At 39.8% G+C, this 26,459-nt stretch overlaps 1 protein-coding gene across 12 annotated transcripts in view; it reads left to right on the top strand.

Moving 5' to 3' along the window:
• Nucleotides 1-26,459, top strand: part of brsk2a (BR serine/threonine kinase 2a) — a 173,990-nt gene that overhangs the window by 74,157 nt on the left and 73,374 nt on the right. For all 12 annotated transcript variants that reach the window (XM_076885613.1, XM_012922500.4, XM_004563382.5 and 9 more), the window contains one exon: nt 22,127-22,221. In XM_076885613.1, the coding sequence (XP_076741728.1) occupies nt 22,127-22,221 (95 nt within the window). The remainder of the gene's footprint in view (nt 1-22,126; nt 22,222-26,459) is intronic.

Genomic DNA, 26,459 nt, shown 5'->3' with positions numbered 1-26,459 from the left:
ATGGGCCTAAAACCACACAGTGTGAGCCCAGCGTTAGAGCAGCAATGTTTGTTCCCCTCAGAGAAAGGGAAGAATGGGAAAAGGAAAACACCTGGCTGGAAAAAGTTAATATGGGCATGTGCAATGAATATCAGCGCTATGTGGCCAGAAGTGTGATAATATAACTTATTTTGTGTAATAAACAACTGCAAGGATAGATGATTACAACAAATTGATGACTAATACATAAAAGTAATACATAAATGAATAATGATGATGAGTTATGATGCGTAATCATGGGAACAAGCGGGTTTACAAACAGGAGCAGCTGATTAGCATTAGAAAAGCTGAAATAATACCTCAACTGAAGCCAATTGTACTAAATGCACTAAATGTGCACTGTTACAAGAATATTTTTCTTTCTATTGTTTTCTATTATTTTAAGTTAAGCAGGACAGAGTTCTTTTAAAGAAAGATTTACTTATATTCTCAAAAGTTAAGCATGACAGGCTTCTGTTTAAGAAAGAGACCTGATTTATTGTGTTAATGTTGTCATTTTGAGCTAAAAATAAATGGCTAAATGATCATTTGTTTCACATGTGTTCATATCACAAAGAATAGAATATGCATCTACTTAAATCAACTTCAAGTCAAATGGTTAAAAAAATAATTTCACACACGAAAAAAGAGCTAGAAAATTCACCACACTGGGAAGGGTGAAGACAACTGGGTCGCCCGGCCCTGGCCACGAGGTGTCCCTTATTTATTTTTCAGGGAGTTGGCAACCCTATATGCGATTGCATTTGTCCCTAACCACCAGAATCCCTCACGTTAACTTTTATCGAGTGGAAAAAAGTTGGCGTTCATCCTCCAGCTTCACTGTGCTAATCTTATGCTAACATAGCTGTGTTGCTAGCAATCACGTAGCACAACATTATATACCAGGTAGTCCAACTTCAGTAACCCTACAAACGTCACTGCTGTTTAGTTTTCTGTCTTCATTTATGTTGGAAGTGGTAGCAGAGCTGTACGTTTGAATTAGTTTCAAAAATCTCTCAGTCAGAACATGGTATGTCATGTTTAGGTGGAAACTAGCGAGCTAACTTCCTGTTAATTCTAACTCTGTTAAATTTAATAACTTCTGTTTTCATGGATGCCTGGATGTTAAACTTAATTGTTACACCTGGTAAAGCAGCAACGCTGCTTATTAAAGATGAAAGAATTTAGACCGTTTTTAACTCTGTGTTCGTTTGACTTTGGGACCTGAAACAGACGGAGTTTTGGACCCAGATTACTCCGCGAAGCTCCTCACTACGGCAGCCGTAATGCTCTGATGATCCATCAAAACATTTTTTAACAGATTTCTGCACGCCAAAATCGGTTCGAGGTCAGTAAGCACAACCAGAATTAATACATAAGGTGAGAGACAGTCTATTCTAGCTTAAAAGACTGGTGTGAAATAGTGACACAATGAATTAATAACGAGTTCTGCTAACTTTCAATACAGGCGATTTTTCACTTACCACTTTATTAAAAGACTCCGAAAGGGGAATTGGGTGCAATAAAATATCTTGAACTGATTGTTTAAGAGGTCTTTCATGCATTAGCAAGGCTTCTGTAATGATGAGGTGCTGTTCATCAAGTGATACAGGCTTCCTGGAGGACTAAGAGGATCTATAAATAGAGACAGAGCTCAAATGGGGAAAACATCAATATGGGCTCGTAGGCTTGTCACTACTACATTGTTATAGGATATGTATTTTACTTTTGCTGTATTTCTCCTTTGGATGTCATTAACTTGTAAATTTCTCTCTCTCACTGTGGGTTTGAATTCTTTTTTCCCAGCAACTACTTGTAACTGTTGGGGAATATTAGTTTTTCCCTCTTGACTTCTGGTTGTCAGATGATTGCAGACCTTTCTGTAGGCCTTAGTGATGTGATGCAAGGTTCTTATCATGATTGTCACATGTCCAAAATGTCATAAAAATGAATGTCTTCTGGTTAGTGGCTACGTGTCTGCAAAACCTCAGTGTAGGTGTTCAGTGTGTGCGTACATAGGTGTCTGTGATACAGCGGAGTGGAGCTCTGAAGTACGGTGATATGCATAAGTGGAGTAGTGTAAGTCGTGGCATTCCCACTACACTGCTGTCCTTTAGTAGACAGGGGGCACCAACTATATATTACATCCTTTCTCAGTAACATTTTCCTCTATCTCTCTGTTGAGCTGTGTAACCATTTGCTTTTCACTTCAGTCAATTTGTCTCCCTCTACTTCTGCTCTTCACACCTCACACCACTCTTGGTCGTATCACTGCTGTCTTCTCATGGGGTCCCTGTGACTCTGTGAACTGGTTGGTTACACTGTGTGTTTCACTGTTTCTGCTGTGGTTTATACATTGAGGAAACCAAACAATCTCTGGCTAAGCGGATGGCACAATAAAGTAGAGCTAACTTCTCAGGCCTGGACTCCGCAGTCTGTTTGCACCTACAGGTCAGTGGGTCCTCTTTCAATGATGAGGATGTACACATCCTGGACAGGGAGGAACGCTGGTTTGAGCGCGGAGTCAAAGAGCCCGCTTATGTGAAAAGGAAAAGACCATGTCTAAATTGAGGAGGGGGCCTAAGGGTATATCTTTCACCCTCTTACAATGCTGTCATTCCCCAACTATTTGTGAATGGTACTCATGGCCATTGATAAATGGTCATGATAATTTGCATATTAATGATCCAGAAACTGACCTCACAGTCCATTGTTAGTCAGTGGTGCTGGTTTCAGTCTTTATGCAGATGTACTGTTTACAAGGTTGGGAAAACCTTCAGTCAGCTGAGATGGAAGAAGTTACTTGGATGAGTCACAAAACTTTACTCCCACTGAAAACGCTACGTCCAGATTAACAGAATCAACTTTTTGGAAAAGGTAGAAAGACAGAATGGGGGTGAGATTGAAAGTAATTGGGGAAACAAGGGCAGGTAGAAAACTTCAACTTCATGAAAATACAAGAAGTTGAAAGGCATCAAATACAAAGAAAGTTGCAAAGAACCCTGTGGCAGAAATGGGAAGAGAGTGTGATTAAAAACTGGCAAGAAAAACAGGAGTGCAAGATACATGTGAGGAAAAAGTGCATGCAAAAGGGAGCCCCCATCTGGCTGGAGCTAGTACTGATGCCTCACACCCCATGTCACCCCACACACTCCTTTACTAGCGTCTTCCTCTCTTTCCTCTTCACTCGCTTAGTCCAACCCATCCGTGTGACACTAAGAAACTAATCACTTTATTGGGTTACAGATGATATGCTCATACAGATTAGCAGTAATCACTTTCCCTGATGACCGTGGCCACTGTGTGTGTGTGTGTGTGTGTGTGTGTGTGTGTGTGTGTGTGTGTATGTGTGTGTGTGTGTGTGCGTGTGTTGGTTATGCTTAAATGAAAGTTTGCATTCCACTTATAGAAGCAACTAAAACTCCTCTGTTCCTGCCTCTCCTCTCTTTCATTCTACACCCTTCTTTTCCTCCTGTCCCTCCCTATTTACACTTGAGCGCTGCACCAAGACAGAGCTATAAGGCTATTTGCGTCATCAGCTTCAGGCAGAGCGTGTCTCGTGTGTGTGTGTGTGTGTGTGTGCGTGTGTGTGTGTCTTTGACCTGATCTCTCCACATACAGCGTTTGGGCTCTGGCGACATGCCCTGCTGAGTCCAGAGATGCACAAACAAGGGAGATAGAAGTGACTGAGTACTGTGTAATGTTTGCATGTATGCAAATTCTGTAATTTATTTTCAGGTCTGCGCCTCACATCAGTATCCTCAATAACCACCTCTGCCTTCGTCTTGTCTCTATAAAAGCGCTGTAGCAACCCCCCACTGACCCAGCTAGATACAAGCAAAGCCCTTGACATGAACTCACCTCTCTCAAACCTCTCCATCTGTCATGAGTGCCTGAGAGGATTCTTGATCGGTTGTTCTGACGCCTTGATTGGCAGTTGCTGCACTACATGTAAAGTGAAATAGTGTTCTTTATTTTAATAAATGCTTTTTCCACCCAATTTGAAAATAGATGCCACAGTGTAACAACAGACAATAAACTTGATGCAAAAAAAATCACCTGGTGTAACTTTTCACAACTAATTAGATAAATTGGTAACAAATCATCAACTTAATTAGGTGTAAAAAGAGCATCCCAGAGAAGACTGAGTCTTTTAGAAGGATGCCATATGCCCATGTAGGCTCTCATTCACTGTTTCTCAATTTAAATTTGCAAAGAATTTCATCATCTATGATACATAATATCACTAAAAGATTAATAGAGTCCAAAAAAAGCAACGGGGCCCTCGTGCAGCTCTGCATTTTAAAACATTATCCTGCGGTTGAAATCACTGCAGGGCAGAATAATAAGAATTCAGTATTTTTTATTTGTTTTTATTTTTAATTTTTTCTTTATAATTAATAAATTCACATTGTTCTCAGTTGACTTTAGTTTCCAGGCTGTTTACTCATTTCAGTTGATTTTTTTCTTGTGTGAAAATATTGAAATTCAGTTTAATTTTTATTAGCTTCATTATTATTTTTAGTATATTTATATTTTTATTATTGGCAATTATTTGTCAAGGGGGAAATTTATAAAGTCCCGAGTAGATATTACAACATGAACACAGCACTTAAAATGAATTTGAGTTAAACATATGACTACAACATTGCCTGTTCATTTTTTTTGTAGCGCACAACAGTTTTTGGTTGTTTTTGCTTTTTTATGTTGTTTGATTTGTCAGTTAACTAAAATGTTTTGGGGTTTTTTGACTTTGCTATGGTGGCGTAGTAAAGTTAAGAATAGAAAAACATTTCTATATGGACTCTATATGGACCACTGTTAGGACAGACAGCTTGTTGGCAAAGTTAGAAATGCAAAGAAAGAAATATACATAAAAAAGTAAAGTAAAAATGTAATGACCCATCCCTCATTCCTTTGTTTCGCTTCCAAGGGGCCAGATTTACTTGTAATTTTTAAAATGGTCTTGAGCAAAGTTCTTCTGACTTTCTAAAGGGCCTCCTAAGTTTTTCTTTGGACATTGGCTGCTTTTAAACACCTTTTCAGTTCAGTCCTTGTACAGACCATTTTCCAAGGAAATGTTTTATGTCTTTTTTAAGTTACTTTCTCGAGGGATAGACCAGTGTTGTGTCTATACATAATAGACAAAATGTCAAAAATACAAGTTGCCAGGCATTAAAGTGTATTTTTGGGCCAACAAGATGATTCCCAAAGAGTTATTATCTCAACACAGTGTACAGTGCATCCTTCAAAAATCGCAGGAAACCAGACAAGTCGAGAACAAAAGACTTGACAGGCCTGAAAATTATCTACAGCAGATGAACGGTATCTGAAAGTCATGCCCTTAAAAATAGGAACAAAAAATCCAGCAAAAACCTGACAGAGAATCTGAGAGATGCATCTGGTTCTTTAGTTGATCAATCTACTGCTCACTGAAGCATCATAAATGGTGTCAGTGGAAGAGTGGCTGTCAAGAAGCCATTTTTGAGGAAGGGAAACAGTAAGAAAAGGCTTAGGTATTTGTCAACTTGCACAAGAACTGGACTGAAAATCAGCAATGACTCGTCTTATGGAGTAATAATCCATGTTTGAAAGTGTCAAAATGTGTCTGCAGCCACCTGTAAAACATGGTGGAGGCTCTGTCATGGTTTGGAGAGATATTTCAGCAAGTGCTGTTGGGGATCTTGTTAAAATTGATGGAATTACAAATGCAGAAAAGTACTGTCTGATTTCGATCCATCATGCAATACCACCTGGAAACCTTGGTGGCAACGGCTCAATTTTTCAGTATGACAATGATCCCAAACACACTGCCAATGCCCAGAGTCCAGACCTCAGCATCACTGAAACATTGTAGGGTCATCTTGAGAGACAACACAACGAAAGGCAGGCAACATTCAAAGACACCCAGAGAACAACCCTGTCATCTATTAATAAATTAGCATTAGCATCCCAGAGAGGATGAAAAATATGCACAACAGGGGGCTTCAATCTGTTGAGTCATGAGTGTGACGCTGGTGAAAGGAATCCTTTTCAGATAAAGAATGACTGGGTAGGGGTTTGAATGGTCACATTTTTGTCTTTGACCATCAAATGATGTTGTATGCCCAGACTGGCCTATAAATATCCATCATGCTTTGGTGAAAGGTTCATTTATTGCAGGACACACACTTTCAGTAACAGTTTTTTGCACAGCAAACATGACTCGTATTTTGAAACCATCCATACAGTGATTTGATCATTTCATTGTACAAATTAACAGTAAGTTCTTGTATTAACCACACGTAAAAATTGATTATATACAAATACAGGACAAGGTTGGAACCCCTTTTGCCTTCAGAACAACCTTAATTCTTTGTTTCATTTATGACAAGAAGAATTAAGGTGCTGGAAACCTTCCTCAGAGGTTCTGGTTCATATTGCCACACAGTTGATTCAGATCTTTGATAGCCCACTGTAACTTTGATAGCCCTCTGATAGAGGTGAAATGTACATACACGTCAAAAAAAAAATTCTCAATGCAGGATGGACCTTTCATATTAATTATGCCAAATTCTGACCCCAACCATCTGAATATCAGAACAGAAGTTGATGCTCAGCAGACGAGGCAATGTTTTTCTAAACTTTTGATGTTCAATTTTGGTCACCCTATTTAAATTTCTAGCCTTAGTTTCCTGTTCTTAGCTGACAGGATGGCACTGTGTGGTCTTCTGCTGTTGTGGCCCATCTGCTTCAACGTTTGACATGTTTTCCATTCACAGAGATGTTCTTCTGCATACCTGAGTTATAAAAAAGGTTATTTATATTGCCATTATTGACCTCGAGCATTAGGAGATAGTTATGTGGGAAAACCATACCAACAATCATGCCACATTCAGTTAAACTGCTTTTCTTTCCCGTTTTGATGCTTAACTTTTTTAGGTCATATTGACCATGTTGCTGTCAAGCGATTGGCTGATTAAATATTTGTGTGCAATTAATGAGCACTTAAACAGTTATACCCAAGAAAGTGCCTTTTAAATTTGTATAGGCGGGCAAACAGCCATGCAGTAACCATCCTCATTATATGGGTCTGTTATCAGTGTAAAGCACCACAGATAGGGGAGGTCTAATCAATACATCATCAGTCTCTCTGACTGTACCATTATAGTTTTAATGACTGCAGTATTTTCCCTACTGATGGCTTTCTAGGCGAACAAAACTGTTATCAGAGATCTCTAAAAGTTCACTGCTGCCATAGTGAGCGAAATGAGCCAGAGGCTCCAGTCAAGTGTCACGTAGGAGGTGGTGACATTTTGAAAACAGAACGCAACTAATGAAAATAATACAAAGATCATCGATTAATGTTAGTTTAATAAAAGGCTGATTTTTATCTTGTTTGTGAATTCTTTCCTGTCCAAGTGCTTCTTAAATATAATCTTTTTTTAAACTATGCATTACATATTTCTACTGTGGTAATTAATTAATGAGCTACCTGTGGGTGAAGTCCAGATTTGTAGCCACACTGTCTGGTTCGCTGCTGCAGCTAAGCAAGATTAACATTATTGATTAAACATGTTGATTTTAAGATTACAGAAAATGTAAGAACCGTCCAAAAACACATGTTTGTATTGTTATAAAAAGGAAAGAAAAGCTCACATGTATATTATCTGAAGCTGGCTACGTCTTATCATGTTTGCTTTATCAATTACATAACATTTAATTATTTGTCAGAAACACTGCTGATTAGTTTTCTGTTTCAAATGCACTCTGGGAAATTAGTATACAAAGTGATAACCCCATCCACCCACGCTCTGCAAAAAACAAAAACCCTTATTAAAAGCACTTATCGCTCGCTCACTATTTTTAGGAAGTTTTCAAAAACTTGCATAAAATTTGTGAGAGGTTTTGAGGATAAAGCAGCGTGATGCTTTACTTTCTTTAGGATTTGGTTTCACTGGTTTTAGCTGTGATTTCATCCATAGCTGTGTGAGAGAGAGGGAGATGGAAATGAAGTGAGACAATGCTTGCTATAGATCGTGTGTGTGTGTGTGTGTGTGTGTGTGTGTGTGTGTGGGGGGCTCATGTTCTTCAGGCTCTCAGCATGCATCTACTCCTGTGGTCCTGTATGTGGTGACAGGCTGACATCAGAGTAAAAGCCCCCTGAAGTTGTGTTGAACAGATGTCTCTCTCTGCTCTCTGTTTCCCTGATGCTGGTACCTGGCATGCTAACTTCTCTCTCTCTCTGACTCTCTCTCTTCATATGTCTGTCCTTCTGTCTCTTCCGATAAACTTCTGGTAAAGTTTGCTGCTCAAACTGGACATACTTTTCAAACTTTCTCCTTTTTTTTTTTTTTTTTTTTTTTTTTTAAAAATGATCTCTTTTTGATATTCAGGCAGAGGTTTCTTACAGCTCTGTTAAACATCTCACTCCCTTTGTTCAATAAAAAGGCCAGGTGAAATGGAGTCTTGGTGAAGTGCCCCTGGTGTTCCACTTTGTGTACTTTAATTTGTGTGAGTGTGTGTGTTTCTGGCCTGAGTGTATCTATACTTTTTGTACAAGGCAGCGTTCCAAGTTCTGTGACGTGAGCGCAGACTCTGAGCAAGCAGGCAATCTGGGAGTTGGATTGTCTCCAGAATCGCTTTCATTTTCATTCACAGGAGAACATGTGTGCTCTTGTGCACACACACAAACACACACGCACACAAACAAACACACAGTGATAATTACAGAGAAGCCGGCGAGTGTTCAAGCAGGGTCAGTGCCCAGCTTTCTTTGTCTTAGTAATATTTTATCTTTTTGTGTATTGTCTTTTGGAGTTGGATATTTTTTTGCTTTGTTTTTTCCTGTTTGCTCATATACACAGACACGCATGCACAGAAACCACCGGAACACATGATGCAGCAGAGCAGAGCTATCCCTCTTTACAATGTGTCTCTTAGGAAAATGAGAGATGAGACAATATCTACTGATCAAAAAAAGGAGAGTAAGGTGAGGAAGAGGGGACTGATAGACGGGGTAAAGGGAATATGCGAAGCAGTGACAATGAGACACTCAATCTACAGGGGTCAAAGACCAACACAGAGACAAAGAGTTTCTGCTCGATGGTTGTTAGAAATTCCCTTGTTGCTCTGTTGAGATACAAAGGTTGCTCGGGCAATGAGTTTGCGGCTGCTGATGCATTGATTTAGTGAGAAGAGTTGCTTAATTTATCCCGCTTCTTGACAGAGATGTCAACAGCTTCACCAATGGCTGCTGGCTACCAGCACTTCCTCCCACCATGAAATCTTCCATAACTCATTATGTATTCTGTTCTTCTACACGGTGCACCATCTCCAACTCTGTCTTCATCTTCAGTATCTTCAGCATCCCTTGGATGTGGAAAAATGTTAGAGTACATGATTTAGACCAAAATGATAATCACAATTAATTTGATCAGTATTGAGATCACAATTATTTCCCATGGCTATTCATTGATTTAAATAAGGAAAAATATTTTTATTACACTTTTATGCAAACAGAACACTGCTCTTAGATCTTTATAAATCTTTGCATTGAGATCAAATATAAGTAAAATCATTGTGTGAAAACATAACAGAAAATTAAACTGACAGTTAACTGCTTTCACCTTTACATTGTGCTACATTGCTGAGCAATGTTATAATTAACAGTACCTCACCTAAATGCACCTTCTAAAGCAAAATATGAATACTTTCACTCTATTGTATGCATAATACAATACCTACACGATGGATGTGACTGAAGTTGGCAGGCAGCTGTGAGATCCTGCTCTACTTCCCCTGTAATGTTTTGTGTACGACACAGATATTGCCATCTTGGAAAAGATGTAAGAGGATAATGTAACTTTTTCCCATTAAGTTGACCATTTCCTGAAGGCTTCTTTACATACTGACTTTACTGGACAAATAGAATGGGATTGGTGAGATATTTAAGTGTCTCTGTGAGCTGGATGGATACTCTGATGCTTTTAAAGATGTCTGAGCTGATGCTGGACGATTCTTATCAACAACTGTTGCTCTGATTTTCTTGGCATTCATTGTACTGTTGTGGTGTGTTTTGAGGTGGTTGAATAAGTTAGTTCTGTTGCTTTGTGGTGTAGAAAACTCCACAACGCTGTTTGCAAATGATTTCTTCTTGATTAACATCACTGGCCCAAATATTTCAATATTATTGGATATCTGACTTTTAATGTAGCATGATCTACCTACACTAGTCCAGGAAACCTCAAGCCAGACAGGTTAGAGAACAGCTGTGATTGGCACATTCAGGCAGGTGATGAGATGGTCATTTAGTGACCCCTTGATTTGCATTCTGTTGGTGGGGCACGCATTTTCATCATTGCATAATCATGTTCATTTATTTTTGGAGAGCCCAAATTGTGATCAAGATTAAGATTCGATTAATTGTGCAGCCATATTAGGCATTATGTAAGAAAGGATTGCTGTGAAAGCATACGGCTTAATGAGGTTTTAGTGAAAGCAATGATATACAACTGTGGATCATGGAACAGCAGCTGAAATGAAAAAGGAGAAGTAAAGTGAGAGGAAAATGAAAGTATAATTGGGTGAGAAATGGCAAAAGGAGAAGCTGTAAAACGACAAAAAAAGTTCCTTTAAGATACAGTAATATGCAAATGACCCCGTATGACTGTGTGTGATTGTGTTCTGGATGGATGGATTATTCATAGATGCAAAAATAGAGAAAACAGGGAAATGTTCCAGATCAGATGAGTCATGTTTACTCATCCCAGTGCTTGCGCTGGTGGTAAAAATACGTGTTTGTAAACGTGTAGTTATGTGAGACATTTTGTTACCTATTGTATGTCACAACTCATATTAACTTGAGATATGATGTCATAACTGTTTTACCTGCGTATCACTGTAGAGTAGGTATATTTAAAATGTCAAATTAAAGTACAGGTTCAACCATTTTCAACCTCCAAAGCATGTAAAGAATTAAGATGATTGAAAATCACATGATTCATAGTGAATAAATGAAATGATTCAAATGATTAAAAGCTTAATTAAAGCCTATTTTTTTCTTTTTTTCTTTTTTTAAAAAATATGAGCAAAAATGTAACAGAGCTGAGAAGCCGCTCGTACTCTATATGTGTGTCTGTGTGTGATAGCCTGTGTCACTCTACTTATAGTTTTTACTCCCAGCATGGATATTTTCAGGATTCTGTATATTGTTGTCATTACAGTAATATAGTTGCTTTTTGCATGTGTTTGTGAGACACTTCTTACACACACACACACACACACACACACACACACACACACACACACACACACACACACACACACACACACACACACACACACACACACACAAATCTCGTCCTGCCCTTGTTTCCATGCCTTGAGGTGTTTCTGATTGGGTCTTGCACTAATGGTGGCTTTGACACTTTGACCTTTTCTCTTGGGCAGCACTAGTTGAAAAAAGAAGGCACTACAAAGATGTCAGAAGCATTAAGAAAAAGCTGAGAGGATTCCTCTTCCCAGTATTGTTTTTTTTTTTTTTGTTTGTTTTTTTTTTTTGCACCTGCTGACTTTTTATCAGGAAAAGTGTCTGTGTGTATCAAAGTCACACACCAGGGGGTAGCCCGCTACCTCAAGTGCACACACTGAAGCTCTATAGATCGTTCTGTCCACACACTGGTATGTAATGTGTAATAACAACATGTTGACCATAATAGTGGGGTGTATACTCACCTTGAACAGGCTATCCTGCTGTTACTTTCTTATTCCGCTGCTTGTTTATGAAAAGACTGCATGTCAGAAAAGTTAGTCATACTTTTTTTTAAATTTTTTTTATTTCACAAACAAGGTAAACATTTGTCTGCTAGCCATCTTTGTATGACCAGTTTTACTTCAGTTGTGTGGAACAGAGTTTGCAGTTTGTGTGGGTGCCGTCACCCCCCTGCGAGCCCCAAAGTGAGAACGCAGTACCCTCATTGCCAATTAAACTCCAATCACCAAGCGAAGATGTACTGAGACATCAAATTACATCCAATATCCTCTTCCATACTCAAGCCTGTCTTTGCCAGCCACAAATTAGCTTACAAATTAAGACTCTGAAGATGGGAGAATTCGAGTTGCCAGATAACAACTGAATAACATCCTGCCGTTTTCTTGATGCGTCGTTCCAACTTGGATCCAACTTCCTCCTTTCTCTTTGTGTGTGGAGACAATCTAGTTGTGTTTTTCCTGTTTGAGCTTCGACCATCCATTTCAGTTTTAATTGAGAAGAAAGGTAGTTAATATGACGGGCTGACGAGAACTCATTCTCGGTGAAGTCTATTCCGGTTTGACCCATGTTTAATAATGAAGATGTTGCAGGGAAAACCCAAACACTTTTAATTAATGAAATAACTCAAGCTGAATTGTGGTGGCGGAAGGTTTGATTTATTGCTTCTTCTCTTTTTTCTCTTTCGAGCCCACACAATTGGCCTGGCTGCATGGCTTGTTTGCCAGCAATGTTTTTTCCCATGTTTCTTTGCATTCAGTGTGCATGTGAGTGGAAAAATACAGAAAACCACACTTGTGCTGCCAGGATGTTTTCTATGGTTACAGTGAGGTTTCGTAATATTATCCAGTCAGATATTTAATAATTCATGCTTTCATATTGGGGTTATCTAACAAACGACAGTCACACAGTGTGCAGCTCTTTGAGTAGTGTCTAGAGGCTGTGAAGCCTATCAGAAAGTCATAATCAAGGCATCAACTGACACTCTCCAGGGGTTAAAGGATGAGCTAACACACAAATGTTCCAAACATGGCACATGTGTAAACTGGTGAGATTTTTTTTTTTTTTTGATTGGGCACCTCATTATTGTATGCAGTTATGTATTTACTAGCCTGATGTCAGACACTCGTTAGACCTAGTCTCCATCTTCAATCTGCCATTGCTTTGATTGGTTGGCTGCCATCCATCCATTGCTTTCATTCTAACTAGGTTCTGGGGTGATGACATCATTCACTGATGTCATCACTGGTGCATACCCAGGCCTACATCTTGACTTTGCTCTTGACTTTTAAGACAGGGTTTTAAGAATAGAGTGAATTGAAAACACTTCATTAAGTTCCCCAGCACTGACGACCAGCTTGACAACAGCTTGACATCAGGGAGAGTCCCCCCATAACACTGATTGGCTAGTAGTTGATCCTCCTGTAGTTTCCCTTGTTTCGACTGGTTTTTCATTCGAGAAAGTGCTGTTTCATGATGAATCAGTCGATGCATGGGGTGGACGTAACCAAAGGTCTGGATCCAAACACTGTAACACTGTAGACGAGTGTGTGTGGGTGTACATGTGTATGTACATGTGCATGTGCACATGTTTGTCCTGTCTGCTGCAGTTGCTGCATTTAGGTCTGGTGTGGCTAATTAAAAGAATCCTTCTTGCATTATTCATGAGGCTGTAATTATACATTCCTTTTGCTGATCCCCAGTCAGACATTAAAAATAGATCTGAGTCTCTCTGCACCGCCCTCCTAGGCCCCACTTTCTCTGTGTTTTGACTGTCTCTCCACGCATCTCTCGATTTAGCTATCCTTATCAGTATTTCTCAGTCTCCCTGTCACTGTCCTCATTGTCACAGCCTTTTTTTGTATTTGTTCTTTCTATTTATCCTCTCATCTCCTCTGCAGTGTCTTCATTCATGCTTGCGCTGATGTCCCCGTTCAGGATTCAGGCAGAACATTCCTCTGACAGTGTCACTCTCGCTTGGCTCTGTAGCCTGACCTCCAGTCACATCAGTCCAGAATTCTGACTCAAATATTTTGAATCCCCAATGACATGTCCACAGCGAGATTCAAAAGAGAAAAGATATCACTGCCTGTGATCAGCTTAATGGGGAGACAGCCTCCTGAACAATGGACAAAATCACTGCCAAAAAGTTTGGCCTGACTTTTTATTGTATCTATTTGATCTAACAAAAACAGCTGTAGCAGAATTCAGTGTTTCATATGGAAGTGTAACATGAACCCTTTACAAATACCATAGCAAAGGGCTGAGCAATTAGTTTTCTAAAGGAGTCACATGAGAAACTGGGACTGTTGTGGAGGGCCGAAACAACAAGCTGAACTCATTTCTGCTTAAATCTCATTATGTGGTCCTGCACAACATTCCCAGTTTCTTTTGTGGCTCTTTGGGAAAATTCTTTACCCACCTTAGTTTGTGGAAATGTGGGGAAATGTGTAAAGTGCACAACATGTCTAAGCCATAAACCAGGAACCCCTTTTCTGGAGTCAAATATTCATAAGGCAGAATGCACCTACCTCAATGACAATGAAGCTTATTTGCCTTGTAGGCAGAAGCAACGGTGTGAAGTTTGCATCTTCCACCAAGCAAGTGATGAGCTTTTCCATTCCTATATTTACATTCTGATAAGGCTAATGTGTAAAGAGTGGGGATTTTGCAAGATATGCCAATCAGAAAGACTAACCAACTAAATGGATTGTTCTTACTGCCCTTGGGCGACGCTCACAATTGTTCTCTTACTTGTATCAGAATGTGTAAAATAGATTACCACCTTGAAGCCATCTACAACTTCCATCACCTCGCTACATTTCATTCTGTGATTGTTGGGGCAATGTTATGCAAATCACAGTTGTATACATGAAATTGGGTTTTCACAGCTTTGGTACCTCCCTCGCTCTACAAACAAACATGCTTGCTTTCTGAAATACTCGACCTACACCTGTGAACACATAGAGAAAACAAATATTATGAAGAATACAAAGTGTGACTTTTTGTGTGTGTGCATGTAATTTGTGTTTAATAATGTAATTTTAGTTGTATGAAAATGTTTCAAAGTATCAAAGGTAAACTGAGACCACTTTGTCTGGAGGCTATTAGTATGGAGTATTAATAAAATACTAAGTTGGGAGTTAACTTATATTGGCGCTGCTGAGGAAATGTCTTATTTTACACAGGCCAAATAAACAGTTTCTGTATTCATGCGTCAGTGTGCCTCCCTTCTCGCTCCATCACTCCAGGGCTAAACTGCTCTTCCTGCTTTTGAAGCTGTTCTGTTGGTCTGGGCCGCTGGTGTTACTGATGTTGTTGCTGTTGCTTTGGTTGGTAGGGCTTAGAGGGTTGCAGGGGAATTCAGGCTGGGTAGACTAACGTCACGGCTGACTGAAAATGCAAAAGGAGTGAAAGAAGAGGCGGAGGAATGGAGAAGATACAGATTTAGTGAATGGGGAGAGGCGAGAAATGATGTGTGTGAGAAGCAGAGAGAGGGAGAGAAACTGAATTCATTGAGTAGCGAAGTGAAAATTGTTTGATCGTCAACATTCCTCCTCCCGCACAATATGACTCAACAGCTTTGTGCTGGTGTATACTTTTTCCTTTTCTTTCTTTTTGTACATAGGTAAGATGATGAATAGAAATGTGGAGATAAATAAGTCAGAAAACAATGAGGGGTGAAGAAGAATGAGGGGAAAATGGCAGGGAAAAAGCAAAGAAAAGGATGTGGAGTAACTGTATAAGCAGAGAGAAAAAGCAGAAACTTATTGGAATAGAAAGCTGGGCCAGGCCAAAAGGTAAATCTTTAAACCAGGTCGGGTGTTTTCTTCTCTGCAAATATGACTTCTCACAAATAGCATTGCATAGCATGATGAGTATAGATACATAGTTGGCACATAGTAATATTCTGTGGGAGGGATTCACTGCCTTTCCTTTCTATAAATGCAAGCAAACAATGTGGTGACATTATTTTAATAATAATAATAATGATATGTCTGTGAAGGTTCTCAGTTCTCAATAATAATGATAATATTTCTGTATCTGTCACTTTGTCACACCCAAGAATATACAATGAAAATGTGTGCTTGTTGAAGCCACCACCGACTGATGTTTGACATTGCAGACGTTCAGTGTAGTGATATTTATTCAGCAAAGAAGACTGAAGACGGCATAATTTAGTCTTTGTGCTGGAAAGTCAAAAAAGGTACAAAGGTGTGAAGATGTGGGCGTGAAAGTGTCTTCTACCCTTTGCCCTCGTGGAGGGAATTCCCACGCCCTGCTGCAAGGGCTTTCCACATGGTCAGAAAAGGCTCTAGGAAGCCCTAGTACCACATTGTGTTTCCTTTCAAACACTGATCCTAGGGCAGGGCTGTGGCCCTGATGTAGAGCAGTCAGGGTTAGAGAGCAGAAGTGGAAAGAGGCTCACAGATCTGTGCCTAAGGGCAATGAGCTTCTCACAGCCAGCGCCTCAGGGAGAGAAAGCTAAGCCAGCATAAGCTACTACCATCTGCCTGCATTGGTTTAGCACTTCTGAAAGATCAAGATTTGAAAGTGAGAGAGGTGTGCTAGTGGGAACATCTCTTTTTCATCTTTTGCTCTCCTTGCCTTGCAGTTGCTTCCAGATGGAAATTAATCCAGTAATGATCTTTAACTGCTTGGTTGCCAGGGCTGTGAGGAGGATAAAGCAGAAAACACTGACTCTGTGTGTGGCTCTTGTTACCTGTGTGCAGTTAGCAGGTGGAGATCATAAAGCTCTTCTTCTTCTAGGCTCAGGAGAGTACAGGGTGTTCATGTACGCTCTCTCCCTCCTTTGTTTCCTACTTTTGTCGTTGATTGATAGCATTGGAAATCAGCTTCACAGTCAGGGTCCCACTCCTCTCCTATCTGCTCTTCCCCAGATATCCACTTATGAATCAGCCACTGATCAGACTACTTTGAAAGTTGGAGCGCTCTCACAAGTTAACACCGAAGAAGCGAGTTTCTCTCCTCATGTGTTGGGGGTTTCCCATCTTTGCCAGGTTAAACAACTTGAAGCGAAGGGAGAAAAAGGCAAACATGCCAACAAGGACCTATTGGGAAAACCTGAGGGTAAAAAAAAATAATAATAATGGGGGTGGGGTCAGATAAACTGACTCTGTCAGTTCCAGTCTTTCAGCTTGATTCTGGTACGTATTCAGTTAAGGCTGGACCCTAAGCCAAGTTTTGACTCCCCATGTTGTTTATATACCACTACAGCATGTCATTAACATTTTTTGTTTTTTCCTTTCCTTTAGTTTGTATTTTGTCTGGTCTTGCTATGCTATGCTCAGGGCACCTCCCTGAGCCTGGTTCTGCTGGAGGTTTCTTCCTGTTAACAGGGGTTTTTCCTTCCCACTGTTGCAAACTGCTTGCTCATAGGGGGCAGTTTGATTGTTGGAGTTTTCTCCAGTATCCTATGGGGTCTTTAGCTTCCAGTGTAAAGTGTCTATAGACAACTGACGTTGTGATTTGGTGCTTTATAAAAATCAGAATTGAACTGTTCTGAAATCATTAACAATATCTAACAGTATCAAATAGAGACGAGCTAAAGTTTGTCAGGGAAATGTGTTGCACACATAAATTGTTGCGTGGGCTGAATGTATGTGTCAAATTGGTAAAAACATTGTTTCTTCAGGCCAGCAGTCTCATGTCAATTAGATCTTTTCCAGAAAAGTTGCTTAATTCAAAATGTTCCAACTACATGCCGTCATAATGAATACACTCTAGGACCCATTAGAGAGATTTTTTAGGACAGCAAGTTCAGCAGCTTGAAACAGTGACTTGTGAAGTTAGACCAGAGGTTCATTACCAAATCAGAGCTGACACATGGCTCAGTGATATAGAGAAGCAGATGCACTGCCAGATTTTTTATTTTTTTTTTTTAAGTTTTTGAAAAGTAGCTGATTAGAGGGATTTTCACAACTGTGCACATTCTGCGGTTAATTAAGTTGTCCCATTGGCGATAAAGAGGTGCTGTACAGCGGATGCTCTATGTGCATGTTCTTTGCTTTTTGCGACCTATTGCTTGCTTCGTGCTTTTTCATTTAAACCTTTTCTTTCAACCCTTGTTTACACCTTTTGTCTAGCTCACTCAGCACAGTTTGCTCAGCTTTTATTTTAAAACTAATATTTCTCAGCCGAGATTTGTGACATCAAGCAAGCTTCCAGCACAGTGCACTTAAACAATGCTCAACACATGATGCTCACCGAGCAATTGGCCAAAGTTATCACTCTGCGTCTTCCTCCAGCAGTCCCTCCACATTAGGCCATTAATCACAAGGGTGCATGAAAAATAAAGATTGTGTAGCTGGGGTACAGGCTAGAGTGGGGTGGGGAGGGGGTCAGTCAAGTGGTCTCTTCTGCCCACGAGTCCCTGGTCAGTGCCATTATTCTTCTACTGTTGTGAAGGCAAGAGTTTTGATGCTATTGATTTGGGAGGAGGGCAAAGGAGAGGAGACATCAATATACTTGCTGATGCAGTGGCATCGCAACCTTCACTGCACAGCCTGCTTTTGTCCGTATATTGCAGGTGTCAGTGAAAAACACGCGCGTGTCTTGTTTGGTTCATAAACCACTCATATGTGATACTAAATCACAATACAGTTCTTCTGTAGCGAGAATCTAAAGAATGCTACACATCAGCTTCAAACTTGCACAGATACTTGCTTCACATGCGCACACAGAGCCATGCGCTGGCAAATGGACCCCTCATGTGGACCAAACCTTTGTGCTTTCAGCTGAAGCCTTACATTTGAACCTATGTTCAAAGACAGCCTACCTACTCAGCACACCACGAGCCAGACAAAATCCTGGTGTCTTCCTCTTCCCTCGCTTGCCACTCCAGCTTTCATTTTTTTTCTGTTTGTCCAAGGGTGCTGTTATAGACAGGTGAAAGGGGCACTGGCAGTAGGTGAGCTCTTAAATTACAGCACACTCGAGAGCAGAGGAGGGGAGTTTATTTTGGGTCATGGAGAAATTGAAGTTAGCTATCGCAGCATACTTGAAATAAGAGAATCATAGTGCAGTTATTTTGAGGATTTTTTCTTAAATGTGTTTGATGTTGGGAGAAGGATGTTGGGGTCATGTATGGGACGTACCATAATATCATCAGCTTTGTCATAGATGTAAGAGCCAGGGAATTTATTTTGAAGGTACAAAATTGCAGAGAGATCTCAACCACTGGCCACCAGTCTACAGCTTGTCCTGTGAACAAAAACCAATTCACTGACAGAAATCCAAAAGAAAAGAACAGAAATGCTTTACTTATTGCATTTGTTGTCTGGTGTGTTGTGGTAGGATTGACAACTTCTTCAGGGTTTCTTACTTTGCTCTGTGTTGTAGTTTGGCAAATATGACTTTGAGTTTATAGGGCACACTTTGACATTATGTCCAAATGTTGTTTACTTGGCAAATGTTTTTTTTTTTTTTTTTTTGGAATGTCTGAAAGTAAGACCCACACATAATGACATGCTTTAGCTTGTTTTAAGCTCTCTGTGCCTCATTTTCATATAAAATACAAGCCGTGCTACCAGCCTAGCTTCAGGGATAGCAGTGATTTACATCATTTTGATTCTGACACATTTCAACAACCTTTTGTGCAGACATGGACAAGTTGACATTTCTGGCCTTTAGAAATATCCTGACAACGACTGGATGGATTGCTGTAAAGTTTAGTACAACAATTCATGTTCAGCTGAGTATTTAATTGACACATTTGGCATTGTTCAGAAAGGACAATCTGACTTTTGTCTGTTGTTGGCTTTAGCTAGTAATTTGAGCATTAGTTTTATTCGCTTCTTGTTGTGAGTCATAATTTTGAGATATTTTGCATAAGAGGGGCTAATGTCTTGTGTCTTATGTACTGAACTTCCTTGTAACAGTTCATTTCAATCCATAAGCAAAGTGGTTGTAAAATCATAATGTGTTGTCTTCTCATTGCACATTTTCTCTTGCTAATGTGCCCCCTGCTCAAGAAAACAAAGGCATTGGAGGAAGATGGATAGTGAGGCGAATAATCCAGTTAGCTTTTCATGTGTTTGCAGGCAGATATTTTCTCTTTAATGTGTTTATCATGACTTATGAGCTTCTCTATAGCAGTCATTAACATATGATTACCATCACAAGTCTAATGGGTTTGTCTGTTGTTCCCCCTTCTGCTCAACTGCCTCATCCCCTTTCCAAAATGTTTTCTTTCTAAATCTTTTATCTTCCTCTTTTCAACATTTGCTTCCTATCTCTCTGTCATTCTCTATCTCTCACACCTCCTTTCCATGTGTTTCCACTTTCGGCCCCTGCGGCCTCTCAACTTCCCAAGATAGAGGCTCACACACTCCCCATTATTGCTTAATTATCTGTGGCCTGTCATTTGAATAATGTTGTGTCCTTTACTTTCAATCTATTTAAATTTTTTGGTTTCATCTTTCACTTGATCTTTATTCACTTTTTCACTCCTCCTTCACTATATCCCACAATTGGCCCTCCCCCCTACCGTCATCTCTGTAGCGTTCAAGGCATTTCTGTGGCATCGGAATACTTCTGCTTCTCTGTTTTTCAACACCTCCTCAAAGCTCATTGACTCTCCTCTTCTATTGGGTTATACAGAAATAAATCTATGAGAAAGACATAGCTGAGGATCCTAAAAGCCCACATTGGTCTGCTTCACACCAGCAAACCCTTTCTGTAGGATATTACTCTATTCTTTAATCTTTCATTGACTGAAAATTATGACTCCATCCATTAAAAAAAACAAGAAAACTGTACTTGATTGTATTTTGGCCATTATTAACTTCAAGGATGTTTTACTGTACACTTCCGGACCACTGACGTTATTCTTGCTATTTTTAGATTGCTCCCTGGAAGTTCCATTCACACCACTTGCTTTCGTGCAGCTGCAGCAGCAGGTTTAATCTTCTGCTCTGTGTCAAATCAGCAATCCTTTCACTTGAATTTCAGTTTGAAGAAGAAGATGCAGTCACAGGAAGCTGACACTTGCAAGTAGGGCAAGGAATCTGTCACTGTAGAACTCCCATGCTGACTGTGATCCTGGGGAATTAATTTATAGTGCACAATGTTGGGGAAAAAAAGACAAGCATGCTCCTTACTGTGCTTCTCACCTGATGTGATGTGAGCCACATTTGGGCTTCCACCGAACTGCTGTCTTCAGTAATGATCATTAATGTGAATGTTGAGTCAGTTTGACACAGACGTTGATGTTTGCTGTCTGTGCAAATCCGAAGTTCTCTGGTGAAACTGAGTTTTCATCAGGAAGGTATTTCTAGGGAAAATCTAAATGTATGTGGAGGCACCGAAAGAGGTCCTCAAAGTTTAAAGAGGCTAAATTAAATCAGGTTCAATTTTGCTTTTCAGCTGTTAAATTGCTGAAGTCTTTTTTTTTTTTTTCTAGATATAGTTTCTAGATATAGTTTGCAGTTTATATCTGCCAAATCATGAGAAATTTCCATGAAAGAGAACCAAAATTTGTTTTTTGGGGTGTTTTGTTTTTCTTGTTTTCTTTTCAAACATCTTTCTAATAAAAATGCAGCTCAAATGAAAATGTATTGGTGCTGTTGTCATGGCTTCCCTGTATCAAATGCACTCATCACTTTGTTCCACTGTAACTACACTCATTGTTGTTGTATCCCTGTCGGTTTTCTACACTTAAGTGAGGACACCTGGGGACATTTAGTAAGGCAAAGCAGAAGATGCTTTTTGGGTTGTGAGAAATCACAGGAATTATATGAGTTTTGACAGAGTCTTCGTGTGGGAGTCCCTATACAACTGACTGGCACACTCAGATTTCTACCCATGAATCAGTGTGTTTGTCTTGTGAAGAAAATGGTAATGTTTTCTGCTGTGTTTTTGAAATATGCCACTCTACTTTCAGTTTCTCACTACAGCTCTGTGCAGTTTTTCTTCATTCATGTCATTTTGGATGCTGGTTGATAATTAGTTTTTTATCCTGTAATTCTTTTTTTATAATCCTATTGTTTGTACCATTTTAGATGAATTAACATTACTGCATTACAGTGGTTTAATACATTATCGGAATCAATAGAGCAAATGGCCTGCTCACTTACTGCCTTTATGACTCAAATAAACCCCAGAGGGCAGTTAATTTAAGGCTCTGTGTACACTTCACAAGTCATTACAAGCATTAGCAACATTTGGTCCTTAGCTGCTTTATATTATTCTTGTCAATGCACTTGACAAGAGAATTTTTTTTAAGTGTGTTTTTTAAGAATCACAGCCCATTTTAGGACTTTTCCTAATGTTTTCAGTGGAAATTCATATTCAGCAGAGTGTCTGAACTAATGAAATGTGTATTTCCTTTTTTTCCAGGGTTGGTCAAACTTGGAGTCCACTGTGTAACATGCCAGAAAGTCGCCATTAAGATTGTGAACCGTGAGAAACTCAGCGAGTCAGTACTAATGAAGGTATGTTTGCGGCTCTTAGTCTTCGGACTTTCTGATGAGGATGGTTAGTGCAAATGAAAAAATAATTTTGTTTTCTGTATTGTTTTTGCCTTACTATCTTACCGTAAACTTTATTATTTGTCATGTTCCCACAGTTGATGGATGGATAGTATACTAAGCTAGTGGACTTCCTCAGCAGAACCAAGGTTTCAAAAAAAATCAACAGCTGATCTTGCAAAAATTCTTAAATATTAGCAGTTTATATCACAGAGTGGAATCACATGCTGAGGTAGTGACGCATTTCAGACTCAAAGAGTCAGCTGCTTAGCTCCCCCATCAAGCAAGAGTCAGAGCTTCTAATGCACAACAGCAAAGCGGCTTTCTGTGACTATAATTAGTATGCTTTTACTAGTAAGTCTGCATTGTTTCTTTTTAAGGCATACAGTAGGATAGAATTTTTTTTTCTTTTTTTTGTCATTGCATCATAGGACTCCTGCTGGGAAGTTCCATTCAGTGCAACATTGTCCCTTGTTTTGATGGAATAGTTGTAAAGAAACTAAAGAGAAGAAGAAGAGCGAGGGCAACTCAGAGACACTACAACCTGAAAATGGTAGTTATAGGATACACGCAGAGACAAGTGCTTGCTGTAATTGTTGGCTTATGAGCTGGAAAGCAGGAGGAGAATGGGTCTGCTCACAGTAAAGGTTATCTGAAAATGGAAAATCCCTCAGTTTTGGATCGCTTCACGTGGCATCATTATTCAACTACAGATGAAAAATTCTCTGTCCTTGGATATTGTTATTTGATAAACGGTCTGTATTTATTAGCTTCTTGCTGTGTCAGAGTCTGTTTTGCTCTTTGCTTGCTGCTGATTTGCTCTTGAAGTCTCTCTCTGTTCTGCCTCTTATCCCATTCAACATGCAGTCTTAATGTTCTCATGAAAGACAGGCAGGTCATTTCTGTGAGAGCTTCAGCTCTGACAGACGTATTGTAGCAGAAGTAGAGGAACTATTGTAACACATGTCGGTGAGCTAGGTGACATCTTGCTGTCCTGCAAAGGAAAATGAGGGTAACAGATGCCAAATACTGACAGGTTTCCAACAGGACCGAGTCTTTTGCTGAAGCTGCAATTCAGAGCCAATTACTAACCTCAGCCATTGTCAGTCTTGTCTCAGCAGAGTGTGTGTGTGTGTGTGTGTGTGTGTGTGTGTAACAGCAGGTGTAGTGTGTGTGCCAGTGAGAACTGAATTACGTCGGGGAGAATATGTATCTACAAAAATTCAAATTTATCAGCATTATTCTACATGTATAAAAAGAGATTCTAGGTTTTTTCCACTCATGCTGCAAGTCAGTATTTTTGGATCACATGCTAAAATGTCAGTGTGTTTGTGTCTACCTGTGCCTGTTGTTGCTAACCTGTAACACTGTTTACATAGAAATGGTGTGTGAGATTGTGTGCTGTTGCTTTGTCAGAGCCATCCCATATGGAAAAGCAATAGTAAAAACTTATATGATTTACTCATGAAAGTGGCCACTTTCTCATTACTTTCATATATTGTTTTAGTAAGTATCCAAAACATACAAGTTTTATTTATATAATTTTTCAAGGGATCTTATATCAGTTTTCACTCTTATCTGCTTTTCATACAAGTTTCACACAAGACAGATACAAACTTTATAAGATTTATATATATCTTTTCCATATGGGATGTAACTCAAGTACAACTCAGCCGTTCTCACAGTCTGGAAATCTAATGGCATGACTCATTACCAAACTTACATGTTACAAGTTACAAATTTCCTGCTAGTTTTGGAACACATTATGCTTATTTTAATGCTTGAGGAGGTATAGTTGAAGGCAGTCTGGTAGCAGTTATGGACTCCTCGTCGACCTGGAGAGAGTGTTTGTTTGGCAGGAGGTTCAGGCTGCTGAGGTCCCGAACAAATAGACTCAAGGACAGCTTTTACAACAGGGCATTAGCCCTGATCAATGCAAATAGCTGACCTGACTGGCTACCTACCTGGACTTTTTTTGGGGGGGGGTTAACAACAGTAAAAACAGTAATAATAATAGTATTTATATTTATAACAAGGTGCAATAATAATTAATGTGCAATAATAACAGTGTGCAAGACAAATACACTTATTCTTCTTTTTTATTACTAAGTTATTATACTGTGTTGTGTTGTTTGTGTTGCGTTGTGATGTGTCGTGTCGTGTTGTGTTACATGTAGTGCCGACGTAGGACAGTTTTCCAATTTCATTGTACTATTGTACTATGTATGACTGTGCAATGACAATAAAGAGTTATCTTATCTTGTTGTCTGATGGCGGCGGTGTCAAAAAAAACGTGGTACAACCAGTGCGTGAGCTATCATCATCATCCAATCAGCATTTGATCAGCACATAAGTAACCCCATAGGTGGGATATTGGGTGACTACACAGCAGCACGCTCGCTGTGGGTGAAAACCTCTCTCTGTTTGCTGTCCAAATAGTAATGAATACACAGATGGACACATTTGCGGGACCACAAATTACACCTAACACTGATCTCACAAATTAGATTACAAATTCATTCTCATGTTTTGGGGCTTCCTACTATGACTGGACAGGTGTTTTCCAGCTCAAATCTAGTCGAGGTTTTCCCATATTCCCATTGTGTCGCAACCCATACTCTCATGTGTCTGCTCTTCGGACTGCATATTTGGCTGTCAGACTGTCAGAATGATCGGGCTGTAGCTTCCTGCATAGCTCAGGCTGTGAAATGTCACCTTTTAATATGCTAATGTCTTGGGTCCCCGTGGTGCCATTAGGGGAGAGTCTGACTCGCCCAGACAGGTGTGTGTTTGTGTGTGCGTCTGTGTGTGTGTGCATATGTATTTGCAACACTCCTGATGACAGATATACTTTGTATGCATGCATACACTCATAGACAAATATAGGCCACACACAAATGTGCAGAGGAATGTGTGCACATGTGCCATAGCAACATCTGCATGTTCTTTAGTATGAGCATGTGCACATCCTCCACGACCTATGTCATCCCTCTCCGTCTGTCCTTCTTATGACTGGCCTTGGGAGTCAGGGGTCTGTGGAGATGAGGAGATGGGTTGAATTAATTGTCTCGGAGTATCTGGCAGAGAGGTCTTTTCTACACTCTGTGTGTTGAACTTTATATAACTAATGCTGAACTCTTTATTCCATAACCCTACAGACTGTGACACTAAGGACCAGAAAGACATTGAATTGTCTTGGTTAATGCATGCGTCTATGAACTTTATGTCAGTTTGTAACCAGGGAATGAGCCTTGACTACTTCAAAGAGCAAGTGCGGCCCAATGTTTTTTCACTTCTAAGCAGAAAAGCTAACAATGGAGTTACTTGAATAATAATAAGAGTCTCCGTCAGCGGGAAGTGGTTGCCTGTCATGTTTGGAATGAGAGAGAAAAAGACAGAGAGAGAATACACAGTACGTGCACATATGACAGTATGTCAGCAGTCTTTCGCACTGAGGCCAAACTGAATGAAGTAAGGCAAACCGATACTAAGAGAGAACCAACATTTTGTGCATGAATCTGAGTGCTTGTGGGTATCTCAAGGGAATAGTTGATGTTTCTGAATCTCAGTCAGTTCTCTCTCTACCTCCCTCTACTTTGGACATGTCTCTATGAGATCAGGCCATGAGGTTGAGAGAAAGCAAAAGGGAACTGTAGTAAGAAGAGAGATGGACATGTTGGGAGAAACCCTGCTGGGAAAATATAACACAGATGTCTTTGTCAGGACACCACATCTCTGTGCATTTCTTGTCAGAAGTTCCTGTTTTCTTCTTGATCTATTAACTGTGACATTCCCACATATGGCATGGCCCTTTGTGTTCACTTCCAGCGTAAGAGTACAAATCCAGCTTCCATTTCAACCATATCCCTACCGCACACACACACACACACCCTGCCTTAATTCTACATGGCATAGATTCAACATGATCCATATTGACATGACGTGTTGGGTGCATATCCATGATGGGAATTACCCCTTCCACCACAAGATGCTGCACTGGTTTGACTGTTGAGGTCATTTCAGAACAGTGAACCTATTGTCATGTTCAAGAAATCATTTTGAGATGAGCTTTGTGACATGGTGGGTAATCCTTCTGGAAGTAAATAGGTGCACTGTTGTCATGAAGGGATTGACATGGTCAGTAACAATACTGAGATAAGCTGTGGTGTTCAAATTGGTTCAAATTGGCCTAAATGTGGTAA

Source organism: Maylandia zebra, linkage group LG7 (assembly GCF_041146795.1).
Source record: "Maylandia zebra isolate NMK-2024a linkage group LG7, Mzebra_GT3a, whole genome shotgun sequence".
Lineage (NCBI taxonomy): Eukaryota > Metazoa > Chordata > Actinopteri > Cichliformes > Cichlidae > Maylandia > Maylandia zebra.
The sequence above is the reverse complement of the archived record's forward strand: the minus strand, read 5'-3'. Positions and strand labels throughout refer to the sequence as shown.